The 12,692-nt window shown below is 50.3% G+C and overlaps 1 protein-coding gene across 5 annotated transcripts in view; it reads left to right on the forward strand.

Moving 5' to 3' along the window:
• The window catches only part of LOC306878825 (tight junction protein 1-like), an 81,925-nt gene that overhangs the window by 65,043 nt on the left and 4,190 nt on the right, over nucleotides 1-12,692 (forward strand). For 2 of the 5 annotated variants that reach the window (XM_079431373.1, XM_079431375.1), the window contains 7 exons: nucleotides 690-1,421; nucleotides 1,514-1,599; nucleotides 2,331-2,528; nucleotides 2,753-2,832; nucleotides 3,183-3,618; nucleotides 3,933-4,150; nucleotides 4,387-4,491. In XM_079431373.1, the coding sequence (XP_079287499.1) occupies nucleotides 690-1,421; nucleotides 1,514-1,599; nucleotides 2,331-2,528; nucleotides 2,753-2,832; nucleotides 3,183-3,618; nucleotides 3,933-4,150; nucleotides 4,387-4,491 (1,855 nt within the window). Of the gene's footprint in view, nucleotides 1-689; nucleotides 1,422-1,513; nucleotides 1,600-2,330; nucleotides 2,529-2,752; nucleotides 2,833-3,182; nucleotides 3,619-3,932; nucleotides 4,151-4,386; nucleotides 4,531-12,692 lie in introns of all 5 variants that reach the window. The other 3 variants (XM_079431374.1, XM_079431376.1, XM_079431372.1) reach the window with 2 other exon arrangements.

The raw sequence follows: 12,692 nt of genomic DNA on the forward strand, positions 1-12,692 counted from the left end.
TAGTGTTTCAGTTTTGCTCTGATTAAAATGACTAATCTAAGTTTAGTTGACAAAAACATTTCATTGACAGTGGAAAATAAAAAATAAAATAAAACTATGGACATGCAAAAAATTACATTGTGGCCATGAGTTTTCATGACTTTTTGGCCATGTTTTATTATAAATCATTCTTTCGTTTTAGTTCAATTGTGGCCATGTTTATTTCCTCATCACTGACAAAAAATAATTTTAAGTAATAATTAATGCTGGCTTCAACACTGGCTTAGAGTTGTGATTCTGTGTCTAACAGACTGGACTATTATTGTTCCTAAAAGGCTACGTCTCAAAATACTTTTTTTTTTTTTTTTAAGCAAATTGTTTTTGTATATTTCTTTTTCAGTGGGATTTTTCAGTCTGATTTTACCCCAATGTTTTTGCAGCTTGGCGTGTCATGAATCATTTGATCTCTCTTAAACTCTGAAACTATTTGTGTGATGGCTGCCTCCATTTTGACCTGTTCAATAACTGCCCACTCTGAGTCTTCCTCTATTGCAGGTGTCTCTGCTGACTCTGTGCTTCATTCTTCAACTTTTAATCCGAATATTAATCACTTCTGGTTTCTGCCGTTTCATTCAATTCAATTGATTGCTGTGGTTTAGAGATTATTTATGAAGTCGTTTATAAATGTCCTTCTTTGGCTTTATCAACAGATGTACAAGAAGGATATCTATCATAACAATGAGCCGGTGCAGGTGAACCAGAACCCTATGCAGCCCAGCTACAACCCCCAGCAGCCCCTCTACCAGGAAGACAAGCCATACAGAGATTATGACCATCAGCCCTACCGCTACGATGGGGGCTACATGGAACCAAAGGCTCGTAATTTTGACCCCCACCTACATTTTGACCGCAACGTGCCTCTGTACGATGAGCAGTGGGCCCCGTATGACCAAACCTCTGGATATGACCCTCATATGCCCTATGAGGATGGTCTGAACCGCATGTACGGTCACCCTCAGATGCGACATGACACAGGCTATGACTCCAGTCGACCTCGCTATGGCAAACCCAGTCCTGGACCAATCCGACATGATGAACCACCCCCTGTGCGCCCACAGCATGACCAGGAAGCACTCCCTCGTACTCAAGCCTCCTCCCGCTCCCCTGAACCCCCCAAACAACAGTACTATGACCCATCCCAGAGGCCTTCCTATACTCAACCTCCACAGAGGGGCTACATGAACTCTGAGGCCTCTGTGACCCCTCCTAAACCTGAGTCCATCTCACTGCCAGTGGAACCTGCACTTCCTCCTCCTCCAGCTGAGGCAGAGGATGACCCAGCCATGAAGCACCAGTCTGTGCTTACAAGGGTTAAAATGTTTGAGAACAAGCGATCCGTGTCTGTGGACAGAGCAAGAGAGTCTCCAGACTCTGGTATTAGGGTGAGTTGACATACTAAATATACTAACTAAATATACACTCTTCAGGCTGAATTATTAATGTTAATTAATGTTAATCTTTCTGCTTCCTTTAGCCTGTGGACATGGTGCCTAAACCTGGTGCTGCCTCTGTGCCCAAAGCCAATTCTTTAAGTAACCTGGACCAAGAGAAGGCCTTTAGGTAACTAGCACATAAAGTATAAATCAAATCCGCAACCATTCGCATCAATATGATTAAAAGTGACTAAATACATTTGTAATGTTGCCAAAGATTTGTTTAAAATGTTTATTATTTTATTCATCAAAGAAACCTGAACTAATTTATAACAGTTTAAAAAAAACATAATAGCTGTTTTCAACATGATAATGTTGATAATAATAAGAAATCATTTCTTGATCGCCAAATCAGCATATTAGAATGATTTCTGAAAGGTCATATGACACTGAAGACTGTCATATGACAGTTTTGCCATTACAGGAATAAATTCTATTTTAAAATATATATATAAAAAAGAAATTTTACATTGTAATATTTCACAATATTAGTTTATAATGTATTTTTCTTAATATTTCTCTTTTTTTCTTGTAAATTTAGCCTTGTTGAGCATAACAAGACTTTTTTTCCCCCCCCAAAAAATCTCACTGTCCCCAGTGGCATTAGCCATAATAACGAAGTTAGTCCTAGATCTCCATCTAGTGGTGAAATAGTCAAATAATGAGTCTGATTCTAAATATCCATGATGAGACTAAATTTGGCCACTCTTTATGCACTAGGCTTTCTTGTGATACTGAAGTTGAAATATTTTATATGAGGTTCAGATTAGTGCAGCACTTGTGTTGACATTACCATTACCTCAACAGTATTCTATACATCAAGCATTTTAAGGTACACATACTTCTTTCCTCTGTCAGCTCTCCAGAGCCCCAGCAGCCCCAGCTTAAAGCAACAGATGATATCATTCGTTCGAATAACAATGACCCTGATGAGGAGTACTACAGGAAACAGCTGTCTTACTTTGACCGCCGAAGCTTTGACAGCAAACCCTCTGCACAGCTGGCACCTGCCAACAAACCAACCCAACCCCAGACCCAACCAGGTTACTATCCCAGGTACGTGTTCAATTACTTAATCATACTTAATGCAACTCTGTTTTATGTTTTTGTTTTACCAAGTTTTGATAAAATGTGTATATTTGCATTTAGGTAAAGGGTTATGTTTTTTAAATTAGACTTTTTTTCCTTGTTTAGATTTGTAATATATATGTAGATGAGAGAATATATGGCTTTAAGTTTAAATCTTGACTACTTTGTTCTTTGTCTGCTTTCTGCTACAGGGCAGAGTCAGTGGAGAAGATCAACCCTGTTGCTCCACCTAACCCAGCTGTCCCACCCCCGACCCTGCCCAAACCCTCAGGTAAAAATGATCATATATCCTCCTTCCTACAGCACAATACATACATAATTCCTCAAAAAATATTAAGCAGCAACTGTTTTCAAAATTTATGAAAATTAGAATAGTTTCTTGAGCAACAAATCAGCATGTTAGAATGATTTCTGAAGGAGACTGGAGTAATGAAATTAATTACATTTTAAAAATAGAATAGAATATAGAATATAATATAATAATATAATATTTTAAATGAAATGTTAAATATTGTCATCAAAATATGAATATAATGACTGAAACAAAGCTGAGTTTATTTTCTATCTGTAAAGAAACTTCCAAATTTGTACACACATTTTTTCACATACTCTCTCACACAGTCACTCCACCTCTCGACCCACACGGATCTCCCAAAGTGAAGCCTCCCAATCATGCAGACACAGTCCAGAGCACTTACCTGCCTCAGAAAAGCTTCCCAGAGAAATCTCCTGTTAACGGCACGGGTGAACCTCCAAAGGCCAACAGCACTGCCACGTCCAGCTACAACCGTTTCGTGCCCAAGCCGTACACAACCTCTGCAAGACCCTTCGAGCGCAAGTTTGACAGCCCCAAGTTCAACCACAACCTCCTGCCTAACGACTCTCAAAATAAGGCAGATAATGTGAAAGCTCCCATCAGTGCCACAACCAAACCACAGAGCTCGCCCCGGCCGGTAGACCACGACAGCGGCCTGGACACCTTCACTCGCACTATGGATCAGAAACCCAAATACCAGCAGAACAACATCAACGCTGTACCCAAGGCAATACCTGTCAGGTATAGTAAAAACTAGCTCTGGAATTGTCATGCTTGCATGTTTTTGGTAAGTAGACATTTTATCCATGCTGTAGTTTTTTATTTTTTATTTAAAAAAAGTTTAACTTTTTTAAAAAATAAGTCTTGAATATTTAGGGTAGTAGCCAACAAAACAAAGCAGAAAGATCCATTATCACAATCGGTAGAATTAGATATTTGTGTACTGATATTACATTTCTGCTATAGCTAGATTTTAATTTTTTTTAAATAAAGAAAATCTGAAATTGAAAATCAGACTAAAAATAAGGTTGATCTGTTTTTCTTTCTTTTTCCAGCCCGAGTGCTTTGGAGGATGACGATGATGATGACAGCCACACGGTGGTGGCGACAGCACGGGGTATCTTCAACAGTAACGGCGGGGTCCTGAGCTCCATTGAGACGGGAGTAAGCATCATTATCCCTCAGGGAGCCATTCCTGACGGTGTGGAGCAAGAGATCTACTTCAAGGTGTGTCGGGATAACAGCATCCTGCCACCTCTGGACAAAGAGAAAGGTCAGTCACGCATCTTTTAACTCGAGGGTCAGAAGATTGTGACATTTTTGTCTGTCTTCTCTGGTCTGTGAAAAAAGCTTGGTAATACAGAGTTTGATACTGATTCTAGTTTGTTACAAATGCAAGTGATAATTTATAGCTTGTTGGGATGTTTTTGTGTTAGGTTTCTGCTTTATTTCTAGTTATGTGTTTGTGTGTAGAGTAAATGCTAAAGGAAGGTGTTTTTTTTTTTACAGGTGAAACTCTGCTGAGTCCTCTGGTGATGTGTGGTCCCCACGGCCTGAAGTTCCTGAAGCCAGTGGAGCTCCGCCTACCTCACTGTGCGTCTATGACCCCTGATGGTTGGTCTTTTGCTCTAAAATCCTCCGACTCCTCGTCGGGTACGCTGTCCTCTCTCTGTCCTTTTTGGGGTCGTTTGGGATGGCTTTGTGACATCTTGTTTGGTTGTGGAACTTTTTCATTATGCACTTTCTTATTTTCACAACTCCATATCACTAATATTTTGTTTACTTATTTTTTTTATTATCCACTCATATAGCATATCTCACTGACTCGCTCGCTCCAGTCTGCTCATGTATTTATGTGGTATATTTAAGGTACAGGTCCTTCTCAAAAAATTAGCATATTGTGATAAAGTTCATTATTTTCTGTAATGTACTGATAAACATTAGACTTTCATATATTTTAGATTCATTACAACACAACTGAAGTAGTTCAAGCCTTTTATTGTTTTAATATTGATGATTTTGGCATACAGCTCATGAAAACCCAAAATTCCTATCTCAAAAAATTAGCATATTTCATCCGACCAATAAAAGAAAAGTGTTTTTAATACAAAAAAAGTCAACCTTCAAATAATTATGTTCAGTTATGCACTCAATACTTGGTCGGGAATCCTTTTGCAGAAATGACTGCTTCAATGCGGCGTGGCATGGAGGCAATCAGCCTGTGGCACTGCTGAGGTGTTATGGAGGCCCAGGATGCTTCAATAGCGGCCTTAAGCTCATCCAGAGTGTTGGATCTTGCGTCTCTCAACTTTCTCTTCACAATATCCCACAGATTCTCTATGGGGTTCAGGTCAGGAGAGTTGGCAGGCCAATTGAGCACAGTAATACCATGGTCAGTAAACCATTTACCAGTGGTTTTGGCACTGTGAGCAGGTGCCAGGTCGTGCTGAAAAATGAAATCTTCATCTCCATAAAGCTTTTCAGCAAATGGAAGCATGAAGTGCTCCAAAATCTCCTGATAGCTAGCTGCATTGACCCTGCCCTTGATAAAACACAGTGGACCAACACCAGCAGCTGACATGGCACCCCAGACCATCACTGACTGTGGGTACTTGACACTGGACTTCAGGCATTTTGGCATTTCCCTCTCCCCAGTCTTCCTCCATACTCTGGCACCTTGATTTCCGAATGACATGCAAAATTTGCTTTCATCCGAAAAAAGTACTTTGGACCACTGAGCAACAGTCCAGTGCTGCTTCTCTGTAGCCCAGGTCAGGCGCTTCTGCCGCTGTTTCTGGTTCAAAAGTGGCTTGACCTGGGGAATGCGGCACCTGTAGCCCATTTCCTGCACACGCCTGTACACGGTGGCTCTGGATGTTTCTACTCCAGACTCAGTCCACTGCTTCCGCAGGTCCCCCAAGGTCTGGAATCGGTCCTTCTCCACAATCTTCCTCAGGGTCCGGTCACCTCTTCTCGTTGTGCTGCGTTTTCTGACACACTTTTTCCTTCCCACAGACTTCCCACTGAGGTGCCTTGATACAGCACTCTGGGAACAGCCTATTCGTTCAGAAATTTCTTTCTGTGTCTTACCCTCTTGCTTGAGGGTGTCAATGATGGCCTTCTGGACAGCAGTCAGGTCGGCAGTCTTACCCATGATTGCGGTTTTGAGTAATGAACCAGGCTGGGAGTTTTTAAAAGCCTCAGGAATCTTTTGCAGGTGTTTAGAGTTAATTAGTTGATTCAGATGATTAGGTTAATAGCTCGTTTAGAGAACCTTTTCATGATATGCTAATTTTTTGAGATAGGAATTTTGGGTTCCCTATCTGTCGGTCACTACGAGTTATGTCGTGACGACATTAGGGGATTTACTTGGAAGCCCCGACTGCCTCTGATAAGAGAAAACGCCAATGAAATTTGGCTAGTGGATTTTGCATACCTGAGCCACTCCCCGTGCATACGGGTATAAAAGGGCGACAGGTGCATCCACTCATCAGATTTTTGCTTCGGAGCCGAGTGGATGAGAAGTTTGCGATCTCCACAAAGCCTTCTGCCTCAAAAAAAAGAGTTTGTTCCTGGGTGGCGTCACGGTGCAGACAGCGGTGTCCCTGCAGCAGCGATTCCCCTGGGCACTTCACCTGAAAGAGCAAATTTCTAAAACACTGGGCGGTTCGCGTCTTTTTAAAGATGCCGTTCCGTCCGTGTTCTCTTGGTTGCGGTCGCTTCCTGTCCTCGGATGACGGTCACGAGCGTTGTCTTCAGTGTCTGGGCATCCAGCACGCTGAAGATGCGTTTGTGGATGAGTCATGCGCCTGTTGTGGGCGTATGAACATGGCAACGCTGCGTTCTCGCCTTTCCTTTCTGAAAGGATTGGCACCCTCTGCCGCCACCCGTCCCGGTCTCTCTGGCTCGAGCAGAGGACCGCCGGCTGGCGCTCTGGGAGATCTGAGGGTGACGGTAAGAGCTTCTCCGCCGGGCACGTCCCCACGGACCTCTTACTCCTCCCGCAGCGCTTGTTCCGTCCGGTTCCCGAGTGATTTCGCTGGTTCGCCTCACGGGGCCGCCAGCATTTCATTCGGTGCGCCGCCCGAGGATCAGATGTCGATCGCGGCATCGGGGGATGGGCTTTCGTCCTCTGAGGATGAACGATCGGCGGGGCTGCCCCCCTCGGGTGTTGTCGCCACTGCCGATCCGGACCCAGAGCTGACGGCCATGCTTGCCCGGGCAGCCGTGAGTATCGGGCTGGAGGTCAACAGACCGCCCAGTCCCGAGCCCTCGCGGCTGGATGATTGGTTCATCGGCGCAAAACGCGACCAGCGGCCGCACTTTGCCCCGGTGCCTTTCTTCCCGGAGGTGCATGAGGAGCTGACGAAGTCGTGGACGGCCCCTTTTTCGGCCAGAAGCCGCTCGTCTCCCTCCTCCGTCCTCACTACCCTCGATGGCGGGGCGGCCAGGGGGTACGTGGATATTCCCCAGGTGGAGAGAGCGGTTGCGGTGCACCTGTGCCCGCAAAACGCCGCCACCTGGAGGAATAGTCCGCGTCTCCCGTCCAAAGCCTGTAAGCTGACGGCCGCACTCGCCGCCAAGGCCTACAGCGCTGCGGGCCAGGCCGCCTCTGCCCTGCATGCCATGGCCATCCTGCAAGTTCACCAGGCCAAGGCACTAAAACAAATGCACGAGGGTAGTCCCGACCCGGGGTTGATGCAGGAGCTGCGCACGGCGACTGACTTCGCTCTCCGGGCGACGAAAGTCACGGCGCGGTCCCTCGGGAAGGCGATGTCCACGTTAGTGGTCCAAGAGCGCCATCTCTGGCTCAATCTGGCCGAGATGAAGGACGTCGACAAAGTACGCTTTCTCGACGCCTCCATCTCCCAGACGGGGCTATTTGGCGACACTGTCGAGGGTTTTGCCCAGCAATTCTCGGCAGTACAAAAGCAGACGGAGGCAATCCAGCACATCCTCCCTAAACGGCGGGATGCTCCAGCTGCCACCGCTGGCCCAAGGGCCAGGCCCCAGTCTGCTGGTCGCCGTGGGCGCCCTCCTGCGTCCTCCAGAGCTGCTCCGCCCCGTGCTGAGTCGTCACCTAGGCCGGTGCGTCGAGCCTCTCGCAGGAGTGCGGCGCCCCCTGCGCCTCAGCCGGCCGCCAAGTCCTCCAGGAAGACGACAAAGCGGCCCTGACGCGCACAACCCGGAGATGGAGGAATTTGCTCTTTCCCAGGAGACGACGAGGCTAGCGTCGCTCCTTCCCCCGGAGGAGGGCCGGGTGGAGAATCCTGTGTTTTCTTTTCTTTCTGTTCCGCCACTGGCTCAAGGGCCAGTGGTACCCACATTGTCAAAGAAAGAGCAATTTCCCTTTTCTCCGGGTTCCCAGGTCTGCGGGCTGACAGTGTGCGACGCACTGCCTCCTCACTCTCACCCGAGACCCATATTGCCAGTGGCCAAGAGAGTGCGGTCTGGGGACGCGATGCCTCCCCGCGCACCTCTAGCCAGTCCCCCCGGGGACTCAGGGAGTTTTGTGGGGATGAGTCAGAACGCACCGCCTTCTGTTCCATCCAACCTTACTCCCCCTCGCTGCACCACTGCGGGCACGTCGATTGTGCCTTTGGTGCCACTTGCACGGTATCTGGGGGCGTGGCTTGCGCTACCCAGCCCGTCTCGCTGGCTCATTCGCACAGTTCGACTCGGCTATGCGATTCAGTTCGCCAGGCGGCCTCCCAGGTTCAGTGGCATCCTCGAGACTTCGGTGGCAGTCCGAGATGCACCTGTCCTGCGCGAGGAGATTGCTGTCCTTCTGGCAAAGGGTGCAATCGAGCCGGTCCCTCCAGCCGAGATGAGGCAGGGGTTTTACAGCCCCTACTTCATCGTGCCCAAGAAAGGCGGTGGCCTCCGGCCAATCCTGGACCTGCGAGTCTTGAATCGGGCCCTACACAAGCTCCCGTTCAAGATGTTGACACAGAAGCGCATCGTCAGATGCGTGCAGCCCGCGGATTGGTTTGCAGCGATCGACCTGAAGGACGCTTACTTTCATGTCTCGATTCTCCCTCGACACAGGCCGTTCCTACGGTTTGCGTTCGAGGGGCGGGCATGGCAGTACAGGGTCCTCCCCTTCGGGCTCTCCCTGTCTCCCCGTGCCTTCACGAAGGTGGCGGAGGGCGCCCTTGCCCCGTTACGGGAAGTGGGCGTCAGGATCCTCAACTATCTCGACGATTGGCTCATTCTGGCCCGGTCGCGAGAACAGTTGTGTGGTCACAGGGACCTGGTGCTCCGGCACCTCAGCCAGTTGGGGCTTCGGGTCAACTGGGAAAAGAGCAAGCTCTCCCCTGTGCAGAGAATCTCTTTTCTCGGTGTGGAGTTAGACTCCGTGAGTATGACGGCACGTCTCACGGACGAGCGTGCCCAATCAGTGCTGAACTGCCTGAGTTCCTTCAGAGGCAGGACAGTGGTTCCGCTGAAACAGTTTCAGCAGCTCCTGGGGCATATGGCATCCGTAGCCGCAGTCACGCCGCTCGGGTTGCTTCATATGAGACCACTTCAGCACTGGTTACACTCACGGGTCCCGAGATGGGCATGGCGCCGCGGGACACGTCGTGTGACCATCACACAGTCGTGTCGCCGCTCTTTCAGCCCCTGGTCAGACCTTGCTTTCCTACGGGCCGGGGTGCCCTTAGGACAAGTGTCCCGGCATGTTGTTGTCACAACAGATGCCTCCAGCAGGGGCTGGGGCGCTACATGCAACGGGCAGGCAGCCTCGGGGCTCTGGACGGGGCCTCGACTGCTTTGGCACATCAACTGCCTAGAGCTGTTGGCAGTGCATCTGGCCTTAAAGCAGTTCCGGCCACTGCTTCTAGGCCAGCACGTGTTGGTCCGCACGGACAACACTGCGGCTGTTTCGTACATCAACCGGCAGGGGGGTCTACGATCACGCCGCATGTCACAGCTCGCCCGCCATCTCCTCCTCTGGAGTCAGTCACAGCTCAAATCGCTGCGCGCCGTCCACATTCCGGGGGAGCTCAATCGTGCAGCCGACGCGCTCTCACGACAGCTCACGTTCCCCGGAGAATGGCGACTCCATCCCGAGACGATCCGGCTGATTTGGAGTCGATTCGGGGAAGCTCAGGTAGACCTGTTTGCTTCCCGCGAGTCCTCCCACTGCCAGCTGTATTTCTCCCTGACCGAGGCCCCCCTCGGCACGGACGCACTGGCACACAGCTGGCCTCGGGCTCTGCGCAAGTATGCGTTTCCCCCAGTGAGCCTGATCGCACAGACGCTGTGCAAGGTCAGGGAGGACGAGGAGCAGGTCTTGTTGGTTGCGCCATATTGGCCCACCCGGACCTGGTTTCCGGAACTCACCCTCCTCGCGACAGCCCCTCCCTGGCGCATCCCTCTGAGGAAGGACCTTCTTTCTCAGGGGCTCGGCACCATATGGCACCCGCGTCCAGATCTGTGGAACCTCCATGTGTGGCTCCTGGATGGGACGCGGCAGACTTGAGTGGCCTGCCACAGGCTGTGGTGGACACCATCACTCAGGCTAGGGCCCCTTCAACTAGGCAAGCCTATGCACTGAAGTGGAGTCTGTTCGCGGACTGGTGTTCTTCTCGTCGAGAGGACCCCCGAAGATGCACGATTGGAGTGGTGCTTTCTTTCCTGCAAGAGAGGTTGGAGCGCAGGCTGTCGCCCTCCACCTTGAAAGTGTACGTGGCTGCTATTGCGGCCCATCACGATGCAGTGGACGGCCGGTCCCTGGGGAAGCACGATCTCATCGTGAGGTTCCTGAGGGGTGCCAGAAGGTTAAATCCTCCTAGGCCACCCCTGATGCCCTCCTGGGATCTCTCTATTGTCCTGGCTGGACTTCAGAGGGGTCCCTTTGAGCCGCTGGACTCAGTCGAGCTGAAATTCCTGTCGGCCAAGACAGCGCTCCTGACCGCGCTCACTTCCATCAAGAGGGTCGGGGACCTCCAAGCATTTTCGGTAAGCGAAGAGTGCCTTGTGTTTGGGCCGGCCTACTCTCACGTTGTCCTGAGACCCCGGCCTGGATACGTGCCCAAGGTTCCCACCACGCCCTTCCGCGATCAGGTGGTGAACCTGCAAGCACTGCCCTCGGAGGAGGCAGACCCAGCCTTGGCGTTGCTGTGTCCCGTAAGAGCGCTGCGCATATACGTGGACCGCACCCGGAGCTTCAGAAGCTCCGAGCAGCTCTTTGTCTGCCACGGAGGTCAGCAGAAAGGGAAGGCTGTCTCCAAGCAGAGGTTGGCCCACTGGATAGTGGATGCCATCGCCTTGGCGTACCAATCCCAAGGCGAGCCGTGCCCCCTCGGGGTGAGGGCTCACTCCACACGGAGTGTTGCCTCCTCCTATGCGCTGGCGCACGGCGCCTCTTTGGCAGACATCTGTAGAGCTGCGGGCTGGGCGACACCGAACACCTTCGCGAGATTTTACAGTCTCCGCGTTGAGCCAGTCTCTTCCCGTGTGTTGGGTAACAGGTAAGTGGCGGGAAGAGTTGGCCGGTGTCACGCTTGCTGCGCCATTCCCCCTTACTCGGGGATACGAGCGCCTATTCTCTCCTCCAGTTAGTTCCCCGAACGGCGAACCCTGGCGGAGTTCCTCCAGCACCCCCGGCAGTCAGGCTGGGCGGAGCAGTCTGACGCCAGGCCCAGTACCGGTGTTAGCTTGCCCGGGTCTCCGGTCAGCCCCTGTACTCGGCTAGGTGCCCGTGCGGCCTGATTCCCTTCGGGTGATCCCACACGTGTATTCATCCACGGTACGGTTTCCCTCATGGTAAACCCGTGTCTTCCCTTTGACAGAGCTCTGTCAGGCCCTGCTGGCAGCCTTCCTCCCTTCTCCTAGGTAGGATCTGCCCCAGGGTCCAGGCGTATGTAGCACTGCCCCAGGCTTGGGCCAGTCCATACCAGTGTCTCCACACGTTACCTCCCTTCGGGCAGGGTGTGGCCTCCGTAGCGCCCTTCTCCGGAAGGCTCGCTTCCCCGTCGTTACTGCCGGGCTGTAACAACAAACAGGAAAGACTTGAAGCAATCTTTCATAGAAGGTCGAAATCCCTTCCGATTTCTGGGGAAAGGAACAGCGGCTTGGCTATCTCCAGCAGCAATGTACTCAGTGGTCCCTGCGGGCACCAAGGTTAGCGAATTTGCGCTGGGGCGACGGGAAGGTTGCGACCTTCGCATCGCATTTGTCTGTCACGCACTAGCTTGTCAACATCTGCATGCCACAAGGTCGTGACGGGGTTCAGGTTGTGGCGCTTTCCATAGACCCCTAATGTCGTCACGACATAACTCGTAGTGACCGACAGATAGGGAACGTCTCGGTTACGTACGTAACCCTCGTTCCCTGATGGAGGGAACGGAGACGTTATGTCCCCATGCCACAATCTCGAACCATCGCTGGTTGCCAGGGACACGTTCTCGGCTCCTCAGCGGAAAACCTGATGAGTGGATGCACCTGTCGCCCTTTTATACCCGTATGCACGGGGAGTGGCTCAGGTATGCAAAATCCACTAGCCAAATTTCATTGGCGTTTTCTCTTATCAGAGGCAGTCGGGGCTTCCAAGTAAATCCCCTAATGTCGTCACGACATAACGTCTCCGTTCCCTCCATCAGGGAACGAGGGTTACGTACGTAACCGAGACGTTTTCATGAGCTGTATGCCAAAATCATCAATATTAAAACAATAAAAGGCTTGAACTACTTCAGTTGTGTTGTAATGAATCTAAAATATATGAAAGTCTAATGTTTATCAGTACATTACAGAAAATAATGAACTTTATCACAATATGCTAATTTTTTGAGAAGGACCTGTATATTTAA

Source organism: Barbus barbus, assembly GCF_936440315.1.
Source record: "Barbus barbus genome assembly, chromosome: 2".
In the NCBI taxonomy this organism is placed as follows: domain Eukaryota; kingdom Metazoa; phylum Chordata; class Actinopteri; order Cypriniformes; family Cyprinidae; genus Barbus; species Barbus barbus.